Raw genomic sequence first — 14,929 nt, 5'->3', positions numbered from 1 at the left:
TTGTTAGAAACCCACTGGGAAGCCCCGAGACAAGGTTGCTAGGCAGGCCTGCTGGGGCTGCTCAGAGGTGGGGGCGGGGGTACCATGGGCCTTCAAAGCATTGGGGGGGGGTCACCATTAGGACATAGGCAAAGTCAGAGGCTCTGGCAGCCACATTGCCTGGCTGTTTACAACAGAGAGGCCTGTGTTGCTCACTTGTCTTTGAACTACCTGTTGCTTTTTTTCCCCCTGAAGACTCCTCTGAGTTTGCGGTTAGCTGTGGACCAGTGAGGCATGTTTCACTGAGGAAGCTGGGAAACCACACCCCAGAGCACCTTCTCTCGGCAGTCCTTTCTCCCCACTACTGTGCTAACCATATCGTATCCTGGCTTTGACTAAGCTGCTTTACTCTGTCCTAAACGACCTTTCAACCCCTGAACTCTGCTTGGTGTGGTATTTCCTTACTAGCACTGTGCCACTCTAGGGACCCTTACATGATCCTCCTCACCTGAAATTAGGAGGCGTCTGCTCTGTGTCTGTGGCCTGGGGGTGGGGTGGGGCTGAGCTTAGGGGTGGCTCTTTGCTGTCCTGCATGTGACCGAGAACCCCCTCAAGTCTGTCTCCCCTTGGACTCTTTCGCCTTGGGGCAGGACAAAGCTCAGGCCGTGCTTGCTTCTCACACCCCCCTGAACTGTATGTCTCCTCTGCGGCCTGGCCTCTGTCCCTGCATTCTTTTTGGCTGGTGGAGAAGAGGCTGGGGCCAGGTGGGGTGGGGTGGGGGTGGGGGTCAATTGACCTGATTAGTTTTAGTTTGTCTTCGGTCTGTGTTAAAAAAAAATGTCTGTGGAGAATAAAGTCCAGCAGGCTCACCACTGCCAGTGTTATTCTTGGCACAGAGGACACATGGCCATGTCTGGGGATGGATGTGCTGCTCCTACTCAGCAACTCTGCCACCGCAGGGGTCCCCTTGGCCTGCTTGGGCAGGTTAGTTAGAGACAGTTTCCGGCAGAGCAGAAACTTCGGACACTGGCCATGGGCCACGGCAGCTTGCCTTGCAGGATCTGGAGAGCACCAGGGGGGCTGAGACTTGAAGGGGTGGCTCTCTGGGCAGATGTCCTGGGTACTGTGGAATGGCAGGCGGGGTGTACGAGGAGCTGGTGTCTTAAAGACACTCAGTTTAGTTTAGTTCTAGGGACAGAAACCTTGAGAGGGGGTACACTGGATGCCATTCACAACCAGAAGTGCCACGGCTGTCACCAACAGCCCGATGGAAAGGACCCCAGCCCATCCTCCCAGCACCTGCCAGCTGTGTCTTCTGGTGAGCTCTTCAGCTTCTATGTGTCTTGGTTTTCTCAGATGCGAAGCTGGGACACTCATCTCCTTCTGTCTCACAAGGGTGTTGGGAGAATTATGTAAACTAGTGTATGAAAAGAACTGGGAACCAGGATGTCATATAATGGGTTGGGAATCACATGGTAGACGCTGAATGAAGCCAGCAGTCCTGGCACTGGTGGGGGCCACCCACTCTGCACCGTGGCTGTCAAGGCCACTCTGGGGACTGTGTTCAGGTTCTCCCTGTGAGATGGTGGAGATTTAGGTGTGCTCCAGGACTCTGTGGTGGGGCAGGATGAGGGAAGGCTGTGGGAGCAGGTAGACTTAGGAGATAGATTTGAGGCCTGAGATTGTCAAGAACCAGGCAAGGAAATCCCTGAAGGGTACAGTGTCCCCAGTGTTCAGTGCAGGCTGCTGGCTCATGGCCTGGGTATTCTGTGCCCATCCTTTAGAGGTAAGTGTCTCTCCTTCTGCCGTTACTCTGGCTATCAGATTCTAGGATTGTGCAGTCTTGAGCTGGTGACCAAGCAGCCATTATCCTTACCCTGCCTTCTACTGCCCAGAGAAAGGGGAGGCAGGGCCATGTCTGGGATCAGGGACACGGAGCTCGGGAGACTGGCCTGCCCTTTTGGACTCACCACTTTGGGCTTGAATGGCGGTTGGATCTCCCTGTTCTCCAGTTTCTCCCAGTCGATCCTCCTGAAGAAGGCATGCTCTCTGACATCCCTCTCTCCCTCGGGCCCGCAGCCCAGCCGCTTGGCAGGGTGCTTGGTCATAAGCTGGAATGAGAAAGAGACAAAGGCACAGATGAGTGACAGAACCTTCCCTGGCCAGCTCTGCCTCCCAATAGATGGTGGTGCTGCCTGAGGAGGCTCTGGAAGCCCACCAAGAAACACACATGTGGGGCGGCAGGCGTGGCCTCTGTGCAGTGATTTTCACAGTAAGGAAGCAGTTGGAACTGATGACTGAATGGAAGAGAAACTCAAACATGCATCTGCATGTATCACATGCTTTTTGAACCTGGCATCCTTGTATGTAGATGGGGGTTAGGGGGACTGGGGATATGTCACAGTAGTAAGGAGTCACCTTTACAGGGTATAAAGCCCTAGGTTCAATCCTTAGCACTGCCAAAGGGGAAGTGGGGGGGACCTGGAAGGGGAAGGAGGGAGGGAGGAGGGAAGAGAGAAGTTCATGTTATTTACATGAATGCCTGATTTTAAAAAAATGAGGCCATGGGAAATCATGTGTGCTGAGAGTGCTGCAGGCCTGCATCGCATGGGTGCTGTATGTAGCAAGCATCACATTCCTCTTTATTGCCTGGATCAAAATGTCATCGGGCTCAGGGGTTAGGAAAACACACATTGTAGCAAAGATCGCAAGTGGCTCATTTCAGGGTATCTGACGTGGGACTCAGAGGGCAGCATCAACCCTGGGCTCTTCCGAGGGAGGAGCTCCTCAGCCGCCACAGGCAGCTTAGCCTGACCTTCAAACACTCTAAATAGGAAACACCGAATGTGGTGCACTCTCTTTTGATACATTTAAAAACGACTTTTTGACTTAAATCATAGCCAATAAAGACCAATTAAGTCCACTGCCACCAGTTAAGTTGCTGGCATTTCCCTGAAAGGAGAGTTGGCCAAGGACCCAGAAGGTTTAAAAACAGTCCTATTTATAATAGCCTCCAGCCAAGGCAGAAACAATGCAAGTGCCCTCCTCGCTGAGCGGAACACAGGGATGGACTGTTCAGTGTCCACATAGCAACAAGTCAGAAGGAAACATGGCCACGCACAGTGAAGCGGCCACATTTACTATGCCATGCTGGGTAAAGAGCCAGGCCTGGGGCACACACAGAGGAATCCCACCTGTGCAAAGGCCGAGACAGGCAAGGTTCATCTATGTAGTCAACACTGATTCTCTTGTGGGATGTGTGTGTGGTGGTGGTGGTGATCTGATAACAACTGTAAGGGGACAGAGGAGAGGGCATCTAGGGGTTCTATCTTTTGACCAGGGTACAGTTACATGCACCCATTCTGTAAAAACTAATTGATATGTCCATGGATGGTCTATACCTTTTTTAACAAGAGAGAAAGGATAAACTCTGTCATAGATGTGAGAATTAGCACTCCCCAAGGGCCTGCGGATTATTTATTTGTGTGACTGTGAGTACATGTGTGGAAGACAGAGATTGTATGAGTGTCTGCATATGTGTAGAGGCCAACCTTGGAACTCATGGATTGGAGCTAGGCTAGCCACCCAGTGAGCCTCAGGGTTCGCCTGCCTTGACTTCAACAGTGTACGCCAGCATGTCTGGCTGTTTGACGTGGGCCTGAGGACTGAACTCAGGTCTTCGTGCTTATGTGACAAGCACATTACTGACTGTGTATGATTAATTCTGGTGCCTCCCTACCCGCGCTGCAATGCTGTGAGCTGTACTGCAACTGAAGTGCACAGAATAAGAGAATAGGTCAAGATGTTTGGACACTACTGGAATGTGAGTCTCTTCTGTCCCTCTATGCCCTGCACACCACCAAACTTTGCAGCAACATGCATAAGTTGTGATAATTCTAGTGTCTTTCTTAGAAGGCTGGAAAAGGAAGTTTGGCATAGTGGAACATGCCTACGATCTCAGCACTTGAGAGCTTTAAGGAAGCAGATTGCAAATTCAAGGTCAGCCTGGGCTACATAAGGAGTTCAGAGCAGGCTGAGCTAAAGCGCAAGGCCCTGTATCAAAAACATCAGGTATAGAAAGGGTATTTCCCTTTCCAGCCATGATGGTTGACTACTGGAGAAGAATCCAGATGTACTCACTCCTTTGCAGATGGAGACAGCTTCCTTGGACAAGGATTTGGGGTAGGATACGTTGTGCTCCATTATAGACTGAAACAGTTCATCTTCATCTTCACCATCAAACGGAGGCTGTTCCAGATAAAGAAGGGGAAAACAGAAGGAGGATTGCATTACCATGGCGGCACTTAGAGATGTGTGAGAAGAAACGGACCATGTTTCCCCACACACCGCGGGCTGCAAGGTTAGCTCGGTGAACTCGTGAACACGGAGGCTGATGTGATTATCTTTAATTAGTCTGCTGGTTGTGCGTTTTTTTTTTTTAACTGTCTCTTTCATTATCTTACCCTGGGTCACCCAAAGTAATATTTAGGGAAAATGTTTTGGAGTAATACATTTAGTGATTTGCAAACAAATTATAATTAATCCATTAATCTTGTAATTATGTGCTAAAAATCTAATTATGAACAAGTCAGGTTGCAGATGGTTCTATGTTTAGAGGGTGTGTGTGTGTGTGTGTGTGTGTGTTATGCAGAGAATGTTTTGGTTTTTTTTTTTTTGTTTTGTTTTTTTTTTTTGCCTAGACTTGAGGTAAAGGGTACTTCAGGCTTGGGGCAGAGAGGAACTGGAGCCCTTCTGACCTGATGAGACAGGTAGCTTGCTTGGTGGCAACCGACAGGAGCTAGCTTTTAGATGTGTCTCTTGTCCCTTCTAGTATGCTGAGAAACGGAGGACCGGTGATACCACGGATCACGGAACTCTATCTCCCAGCTGGATGTGCAAACTCAAATGGCCGTTACACAGCAGTTCCTATGAGGAGTTTCTGACTAGTTCAGAGCCCAGTGGGCAGGACCCAGAAGTGGCTCAAGGAAGGGAGCTTACAGTTGTGACTGGGGCAGAGAGTCTCTTGGGAGACCACAGAACCTGTCTGTGCCCAAGGTGCCCTTCAAGTGGTTTCTCCACCACATCTTTTCCCCGGAGGGCACTATTCTCTCAGTAACTCTTATGGGATGTGCCCAGGGGGACTGGATTTATGGGAAATTCCTGAATATCATCTTTGGTATAACTAACCTTTAGCATAACATAAAGATGGCAGGGGCTTCCCTGGTAGAGAGCTTTGAAGGGGAACTGGGCATGGGGCCAGGGAAGGAAAGCCACAAGCTCTGAGGAAAAGATGCCAAGTGTGTAAAGAGCCGGGGGTGGGGGGGATGCAGTTTCTGTGATTTGTGACCCTTTATTTCTCTCTCCCTCGCTCTCTAAGTGTAAAACAGAGTCTCTTTTCTGTTGCAGACGCCTGGCTTTGAAAAGCACCTGTGATGTGGTGGTGGTGTGCATGCGGGTGAGGAGAAGGAATGCGTCTGGCTGTGAATTAGTCAGGGCAGGATGGGCAGAGCCTACCACAGTATGTAGATGAAGCCTGGCATCTATAAGGTAGGTCAGCGGGAGAGTACAGCTGCAGATGGCCTTGCTGGGGTAAGGCTGTGCCTGCCAACAGTGGTGTCTGGCCTGCTGTCCAACACACCTTCTGTTTGGCCCCATAGCAGGCATCCTCTTGATACCTTTTATTAGACATCCATGAATCACCTCATCTCCCCTAGTGAGGAATCCAGAAGGGATTTGAGCTTTGGCCAAGGAGGGGTTCGTAACTCATACAAACATGGTAACTTCTGACCTGGCCGCAAGTTGCTCCCTGCCAGGAGCGCTGTGCAGTATGAATTTAAGATGAGTGCATTCTCCAAAGGATAAATGGAGGTGGGCGGGATGTAGGCTCAATTCCCAATCGTCAGCTGGTCACCTCCCGTACGGCATTCTAGGGTGTGGAGTCAAGATGGGCTATATTCTTTGGAGGTCTTTAACTCCTTATTCTGAACTCTGATGGGTCTAGGGAGATGGCTCAGTTGACAAAGCGCATGCTGTGCAAACACGGGAGCTTGAATTTGGACCCCAGAATACAATTTTTAAAAAGTAGAGCATAGTGGTGCATGCCAATAAATTCAGCACTGGGAAGCAGAGACAGGAGAGCCCTGGGTAAGCTTGCTAGCCTAATCCGTAAGCTCCGGGTTCCACGGGAAACCTGGTCTCAAAAGAGAAGGCGGAAAGCAACTGAGAAAGACACCTGTGGTAACCCCTGGCCTCCATGACACACACAAACACATGCATATTCAACCTTCACATATACACTCATACAGGCACACACATGTATGCACGCGTGTACAATCACACCACTATTACAGATTTCAAGATAATGCTAGAAGGGTATGTATGTATGTACACATGTATCTATATATCTATGTATGTATGTATATGGATAAATGTGTAAATTCAAGCTGTTGAGTCCATTAACTGTTGCTCATGTGAATATGTTTGGGGCTGACCATGTGGGGGTAGATAATCATTTGGGGTACTTATCTCTAGGGAAGACAAATTTTTCCTCAGCAGTTTTAATCACCTGTAATTTCATCTGGAGTGTCCGTCCCATGTGACGTCCCCCATGCACGATGGCAGGCCAGCTGTATTGTTATTGTTCAGTTCTAGTAGTAGTAGCCAGAATGATGAGGGGCTTTTGTTTGATTTTGTTTTATTTTACTTTATTTCATGTTATTTTAATGACAAGGTTTCCCTGAGTAGCCCTGGCTGTCCTGGAACTCAATCTGGAGTCTGCTAGGACCCTCCAGTTCACCCTGGGGGCCTCTTTACAGATAATTACCCACTCACAGGCCTTGGGGCTGAAGGCAGGTCAATGGAGCCAGGTTATAATTACATCATCCTCCGTTCTAGCAATGACAGCTACTGTAGTGTGGGGAGGACTCGAACTCAGAGAGCTGCCTGCCTCTGCCCCTGTCTCCTGAGTGCTGGACTTAAAGGTATGCACCACCACCACCACTACTACTACCACCACCACCACCACCACCACCACGCTCTCTTGTTCAGTTCTTAACTGCCTCTGCCCCTGTCTCCTGAGTGCTGGACTTAAAGGTATGCACCACCACCACCACCACCACCACCACCACCACGCTCTCTTGTTCAGTTCTTAAGTAGCCATATTATAGATACTTCATGGGTATAGTTTCCCTGTCATATTTACAAATATCCTTTATTTTTTCATGGATTCTCAGGTTTTCTTACATTATTTTTCAAATAAGACACTACCTGTGTTCTTTGTTTTTCTGACTGTTGCAAACACATTTTTCTTGGTAGCCAGCAGTATTCCCATTCAGGGTCTAAGAGTCACCAAGATCTCTTTGAATGGATTCAGGGGCCTCGGGTGCATTAACAATCACTGGAGCAACATGTTTTGATAGCAAACACTAGTAGAAACATCTCTGCATGCCGGCTCTTTTCCCCTCTGAATTCCTTCTGAGGAACAGCGGCTGGGTGTGGGATTACACACCAAAGGATGTGAGCACGTGTTTATGCTCTTGCTAGGACTCTCCAGCTCACCCTGGGGGCCTCTTTACAGATAATTACCTACTCGTAGGCCTTGGTGCTGAAGGCAGGTCAGTGGTGCCAGGTTATAATTACATCATCCTCCATTCTAGCAATGCCAGCTATCACAGTGTGGGGAGGCCTGCTGCCCGGGTCCTTAGTACGTGACCGTCTCAGAGCACCTCTCTCCCCGACTAGCCTTCTTCCTACAGCTATTTTTAAGTGTCTGCAAATCTGGACACAGTGTTCCAAGCTCAGCTCCCCATTAACGAGTCTCTTGTTTGTGAGGAGAAAATTTTCTGAATGTGTTGAGCCCCGTGCCCCTCTGGAGAGCTCTCAGCTTTCATCCGGCAAGTGGGGTGATGGTTCCCACAGTACAAAATGCTTCCTGAATTGCTTCCTAACAGGCAGTAGGGAAGGGCCCCCGCCGTGTTGCTTTGCAGATTGCTGGGGACCTAGGAGGAAGAGAGAGGGACACGCATGGGCCATTTGGGCTGAAGCTCCAATTACTGAGACTTGGAGCACCCGGTTCAGATAGACATCCATGGAAAGGAAAGGACGCAGAGGAGGGGGCCGGTCCCCTTATGGCAAATGCTGTGAACACTGGGAGCCGCACAAGCGCTATTAATGCCCCTGCCCAAGTAATTATGTTTGTCAGGCCATTCAGAAACTGGATACAGACTCAGGCTACTCAGACTTAATGGCTCCATTTGGCTGCTGACAGCTGATAAGCCGAAGGCACATACAATTGCAACCATCCGCCTTTCCCCGCTCATCGCTAGCCTTCTGTAGTTAAGGAAGACAAATGTGGTGCCTGACTCCCCCCCCCCATCCCCTCCCCACAAGCCCGAAATCAATCTTCCTCCTCGGTCCCTGTGCCGATCCACTCTAGTCCCTGAGTCCCTGTGACTGTGAGGGGCTGTGGGTATTTGGGTGACACCTGGGGCTAAGTCACAGACACACCAGGAATTCACGTCACTTTGCCAGCCTCTGCCTGGAACTGTGTTTGCTCTCTGTAGGCAGCTGGGTAGAGCTGTGTGGAACAGAGGTTGTGGCCTGTGCCCAGCAAGGCACCAGCATGTCGGAAACCTTGCAGGTGTCAGTTTTGAAGACCATCACCCTTTTCAATACAAAATAGAGACTTTGAGGGATGCATACAAGGCATGCTGAGTGTCTGAGGAGTAGCGTGGGGAATAGGCCGGAAGGTGCACGGAAGCACCAGGTATGGGAACAGGGGTGAGAGGGACCTCCTCGGAAGGCCTGGATACCTCCTTGGGATCTGCATACAGGACCTGTGATGGTTCATTTATCCAGGCTCTGTATACAAGGCCTGTGATGGTTCATCCTGTCAACTTGATGAGACTCAGAATCACCATGGAAACGAAATCCTGGGCATGCCTGTGCCGAGTTCTAGACTTGGTTAACTGACATGGGCAGGCCCACCCTAATGTGTGTGTCCACATGCCATGGGCTGAGGTCCAGGACTGAGCAGAGCTGGAGGAGCAGCAGCAGTCCTCTCTCTCTCTCGGCTCCCTGACTGGGATGCGATGTGCGCAGTTCTCTCGGGTGTCTGCTGCTGAGTGTGCCCTCCTAACTGAACCAAAGCCAACTGCACCTTCCCCTGCTTTTGGCCTTTTGTCACCACAAGGCCCAAGGGGGACTTACTTCCTTGGGTCCTCACTAGGGGATGCAGCCTGGGGGATCCTGGGGAGGAAGGCAGGCAGGTGGGTAGGAAGGAAGAAAAGAGGGAGGAAGGAGAGGAGGAAGACAGGACTTCCCTGCAGGCTGTTCTGAAACCCTAGTCTTCTGCCAGACAATAAGGAGCCAAGGTATGGATGGTTTTGGAAAACGGACTTCCCTTAGGAAACCCAGGCTGTCTCTGGCCAGCTGGTTTCACTGGCTGACAGATACAAATGAGTCACACAATGAGGGGCTTGTTTTCTGGCCCTGAGAGCTCAACAGTCAGGATCAGGGAGGGGACCAGACTGCACAGCGCCTGCCTACGTGGGCGGCAGGGCTCCCTCAGGTGTCTGGCAATTCACAGGCAAATGTCATTGTCGAAATTTTCAGGAAAGGAAACTGGCATCCAGTTTCGGGAAGGCAAGCTATAGTCTTCCATCTGTGTGCCACAGTGAGCCTGCATAGCCTGATTTTCTGTGCTCATGCACTAAGGCATTACACCTAAGAGGAACTCTCAGATTGAGGGGGTTGGGAGAGCGTGAATAAACAAATGAACAAACAAACAAACCTTTCTTCCCATCCCACTCAAATCTTAACAGCACAGAGGAATACTGACTGAATGTAGGCAAGGGTTTGCGTTTTTCCATAGCTAAACAAATTTTTAGTATCTACTAGATATGACCTGATGACAGAGGCATAAAGGATGGACTTCCTGTCCTAGAGTAAAAGTCTTCAGGTGACACCTGTGACCACGTGGCCAGAGACCTCTGGCTTTCTCTATTTTACTGCCTTCCTTCTGTGCTGGTGGCTTCCCTTCAACTTCTTAACCAGGGCTACATGCCTTTTCCTCTTAGTTTATCACTGGCATATGTTCATCTTCTAATTAGTCTGTTCTCTCTCTCCTTCTCTGAGCTGTGAGCTTTGTGGAGGTGACAATTTCTATCTGTTTTATCCTCACTGTATGTAGGAAGAAGCTCTCAGTGAGCAAATAAACTATGGCCAGTGAATGTACCATCTCAGAATGGTAGGCATTTTGTTGCCAAAAACATATGCGTCTGCTGCTCAGCATTGGTATGTCTGTCCTTTCTTGCTTATCAAGGTTCTTGCCTCTAAGGTCAAGGTCCCCAGCGCTACTACCTCAGAACTCTAGATATTAAAAAAATAGAAGAATCTGGGCTTTGTGGTGATCTGAATGAGAGTGTCCCACAGAGGCTCCTGTGTTTGAATGTTTGGTCTCCAGTTGCTGGAACTGTTTGGGAAGGATTGGGAGGTGTGGGCTTGCAAGAGGAGGTGTGGCCTTGCGGGAGTAGGCGTGGCACTGGGGGTGGCCTTTTCATTCTTAGTTAGCTCTCTCTGCCTCTTTCTTGAGGGCAATGATGTGAGCTCTCAACCATGATGGCCATGGACTCTCACCCTCTGGAACAGTGAACCCCAAATTAAATGCTTTCTGTTTTAAGTTTCTTTGGTCATAATGTCTTGTTATAGCATCAGGAAAGTGACAAAATAGGAATAAAGTCAGACATGCCTCAAGGCTTTGTCAAACCCACGGCTTCCAGCCAAGCTCTCCGACAGCCCAGCCTCCTGGCCCTCTCTGCAGTTAAGGGGAGTCAAGTGGCCTCTGCCCCATATGCAGGCGTGATGGCCACCACTTAGACCTGCTTCTGAAATGCCCCCCATGACGGTTCCCTCATGCTCTCTTCATCACTGGTTGAAATGAGGTGTCAGTGGACAACTCTAAGGCCCTCAGCCTTAGAGTCAAAGAGAAAGGACAGGAGACCTCCAATTCTCACATGACTTTGGATTGTCACTCCCTGACTGCCCTCCTCTCTCTCAGCTACAGAGGACTGTATGGAGTATGTGAGGCAGCCACTAAGATCTAGAGGTTGTTTATCAAAGGAGTGGCTCAGGTGTGGAAGCCATTGCATGGGGCAGTGCTGTGCTAGGCAATGCGACTTGGTTCTCTGACAAAAGTCTCGTCTGATGCAAAACCTGATTTTCCTAACAGAAGTTCAGCCTTGATAAACTTTGGTGGGAATGATCCTGCATTGCCAATGGCGGGATAGATGGAAAGGGAGGGTCTAACAGTGAGTTTCACAGGCTTCTTTCTCCTTTCATAAATAAGTCATAATCAATGGCTGGGATGATCTTTGTTGACCAAGTTGTAGGGAACTATTCCACGGTCCCAGGTCTGAAAAACTCATGGCGGTCATTACAGTCCCGGCAGTCATTACAGTTGGAGGGGACACATCAGGTAGCCACTGCGTCCACACTCCAGACTGCCACTCTCCTCTTGGAGTTGTTATGATCAGGAGATGGTCATCTGCTTTGCCAAGTTTTTGTCGCTCTCCCCCAGGTCAGGGGTTTGGAGCAACATTTGTTACCCTGTGCTGTCCCCCTGCCACCTCTGCCTTCTGTCTGGTGAAGGCCACACCACTTGCGACAGCCACAAATGCACACGCACAAACATGTAGTGAAGCATTACCTGCCCAGCTAGCATCTCATACAGCAGCACGCCGTACGCCCACCAGTCCACAGACTTCCCGTATGGTTGGTAAGCGATTATCTGTGGGAAAACAAACGCATCGGTTATGTGTAGCACTAACTCAAACTACTCCTGCCAAGAGAAGTTAAGTCAAGCGGACAGGCATGTCAACACAGCTCTCGCTAAGCTAACAAGGTCGTGGTAAATTCTGTCGCTATTTCTGCACAGGGTCGGGGGTGGTGGCAAGGAAAAGGACCCTTCAAAGGGAGCTGGGTACCCTGAGAACTGCCATTCCAGGATTCACCACCCAAACCTTTTGTGGATTCACTTGGGGATATCACTGACTGTCTGGAGCTAGATCTACTTATCCTCACTGGTGAAAAATACTTAGTGAGCTGGATTGAAATGTTGAAAAAACACAAGGGGGCTGGAGCGATGGCTCAGTGCTCATGAGCTACTCCTGTAGAGGACCCGGGATTGGCTCCCAGAACCCACATCAAGTGATTAGAATTGCCTTCTTCTGGTCTCTGCAGGCACCTGCACATACATGCTGCACACACATACACTCAGGGGCACACACACATAAAACAAACAAATAAATACATCTTAAAAATGATACCATCAAAGATCATATACTTTTGAATGGCTACAATGTTTAGAGCTAGAACACTTCTGGTCAGTAAGTTAGTTTCTACTGATTTATCCCTGATGGTTGTTATTCTCAATAAGAATTAACTAATAAGAAAGTTTACAAATGGGATTCTGCCAGCCTGCTAGACTGTAGTTTCTTTATTCAACAGTAGACCACGGGGGGGGGGGGGGGGGGAACAGGACTGGAGAGATGTCTTGATGGTTAAGAGTACTTTTTGCTTTTATAGAGGACCCAGGTCAATGCCCATCACCTATATGGTGCCTCACAGCGTCTATAATTCCAGTTCCAGGATATCTGACCTCCTTTTCTGTTTTTCATGGGTACCAGGTATGTGAGTGGTACATAGACTTACATGTAAGTAAAACATTCGGACATATAACATTTAAAAAGACCCCAGTAAGCCATGAACATCTCTGCAAAAGCCTTTAATTATTTCTGAAGGACAAATCCCTATGAGTGGAACTGTTGGGTCAGAATAGTTCTTTTTTTGCCTCAGAAACAAAGCTCTGGGCACTGTCAGATTGTTTGCAGGGCAGCATGGCGCATCTCTGTCAGCAGCAGGAAAGTTGAATCTGTGTCATTGAATTCTCACCAACAGCACTTACTGCCATTGTGTCTCAGAGTGCCAATTTGATGACTGGAAGTGATATTTCAATATTTGTGTTTTATTCACATGGGAATTAGACACCTGTGCTTTCCTTTTCAGTAAGCTGCCTGGTGATCCTGATTGACAGGCCCATTCATTCATTCTTTTGGAGACTCTGGGAAGCGCTAGGGATACAAGGACACGATCCCTGCCCTCACGGACTATGGGGACATTGGTTATTTTTTATTGACTAATGAGATCTCTTTATATCTTAAGGATATGGATCCTCTGCTTTAACTTTTGCAGATGTTCTTTACAAACCCCCTTTCAGGCCTTATTTAGCATACTCTCTGATAGTCCATGATTTACACTTTCAAATAGAAAAAACTTCTGGGAAATGGACAGAGAGAGGAAGTGACATTTTCTTTCCTGGCTGAGGCAGTTGCGGGCCCGTTTGTCTCCCGCCATGGTGACTCTGGACATTCACGGTCAGGACGGGAATTGGATGCAGGAGGGAGACGGCCTCTGAGTGCTGCTTGCTTGCAAAGCAGACGTCCACAGTGGCAAATAAGGGAAATACTAGCGACTAGAGTCCGTTACCCCATTAACAACAAACTGCTACTCCTCACCTTTTCTTCAGAGCCCATCTGGATCAAACAGAAAGCAATAAAAACCCTTCTTCAGAGAGCCAAAGTCTATGTGTGGGACACTTCACAGGCATCCTGCATCTTCTAATGCCATATGACGGACAGACATGACTGTTCCCATTTTATAGATAAGAAAACTGAAGCTCGGAAAATTAACAGAGTTGTCCAAATCTACCCAATGATTAAGTTGTTTCTGGATGCTGGATCATTTTATTTATTTATTTATTTATTTTTTAAAGATTTATTTATTATATGTGAGTACACTGTAGCTGTCTGCAGACACACCAGAAGAGGGCTTCGGATCTCATTATGAATGGTTGTGAGCCACCACGTGGTTGCTGGGATTTGAACTCAGGACCTCTGGAAGAGCAGTCTTAACCGCTGAGCCATCTCTCCAGCCCAGGCTCATTTTATTTTTAAGAGAATTTTGTGACTTTCAGATATATCTATGCTGGACTTGATAACATTATCAAAGGGCACTGAAGATCAGCCTAAAGGGTCTGAAATAATCTGAAACGGTTTAAAGTACGGTGGTATAACGACGTTCCGAGAGCAGTTGCATAAACTGCTCTCTTTAGCGTTCCTCTAACCTGTGTCCCTCGCTGTCCCGGGGATCTGGTGTTGAACCCAGGAGGTAACTAAATGAATGAGGAATGTAGGCTTTATTTCTTTTCAGGGTCTTGCTACTGTGCAGTCCAGGCTGGCCTTGAACTCACAGTGCCCCACGTACTGGGATATGAGCATGACCCACCATTCACGGCGACCATTCATTCATGCCATTTCATATTATATATTCCATGAATCCCTGAGCAATCCCACCAGCCAGACTCCCGTGCTCACATGGTTGCTGAGTCATGCTTGATTCTAGAAGGCTGTCAGAGGGTGTGGGAGTCCATTTCTGTTCAGACAGAGCTCTGATTCCTAAAGGTCGCAGCCATCTACAGCGGTTTTTCTTTCTCCCCTCCCTTCCCCTCGGCTCGACTCACCCTCTTTCTATTTCTGCAGCACCAACCTCCCGTGACCCCTGCTGACAGCACACTCTCCCTTCCCCAGGGCTCACAAAAGCAGAACCTTGAGGGCCATGGACTTCTCCCACCCACTGTGTTGTTGACCTGTGGGGCCTCCTGGTCGGCTGCCAGATGGAGATTACAGCCACTATGAGCACTGCTGTCAGGTGTAATACAAAGATGGCATTTGGAAGGCAGCCCAAGCATTCCTTCCCAGAGAAGCTCATCAGTGCCACTGTGGTTAGGGTGTCACTGCTATGCAGAGACACCAAGACCATGGCAACTCTTATAAAAGACAGCACTTGATTTGGGCTGCCTTATAGTTTCAGAGGCTTAGTCCATTACATCATGGCG

At 48.9% G+C, this 14,929-nt stretch overlaps 1 protein-coding gene across 1 annotated transcript in view; it reads right to left on the bottom strand.

Moving 5' to 3' along the window:
- The window catches only part of Prkca (protein kinase C alpha), a 396,501-nt gene that overhangs the window by 16,268 nt on the left and 365,304 nt on the right, over window positions 1-14,929 (bottom strand). The window contains exons 14-16 of the mRNA XM_052194107.1: window positions 11,684-11,764; window positions 4,120-4,227; window positions 1,950-2,090 (exon numbers count right to left, since the gene is read on the bottom strand). Coding sequence (XP_052050067.1) covers window positions 1,950-2,090; window positions 4,120-4,227; window positions 11,684-11,764 — 330 coding nt within the window. The remainder of the gene's footprint in view (window positions 1-1,949; window positions 2,091-4,119; window positions 4,228-11,683; window positions 11,765-14,929) is intronic.

This window comes from Apodemus sylvaticus, chromosome 10 (genome assembly GCF_947179515.1).
Source record: "Apodemus sylvaticus chromosome 10, mApoSyl1.1, whole genome shotgun sequence".
Lineage (NCBI taxonomy): Eukaryota > Metazoa > Chordata > Mammalia > Rodentia > Muridae > Apodemus > Apodemus sylvaticus.
This window is presented reverse-complemented; position numbering and strand designations above follow the sequence as displayed.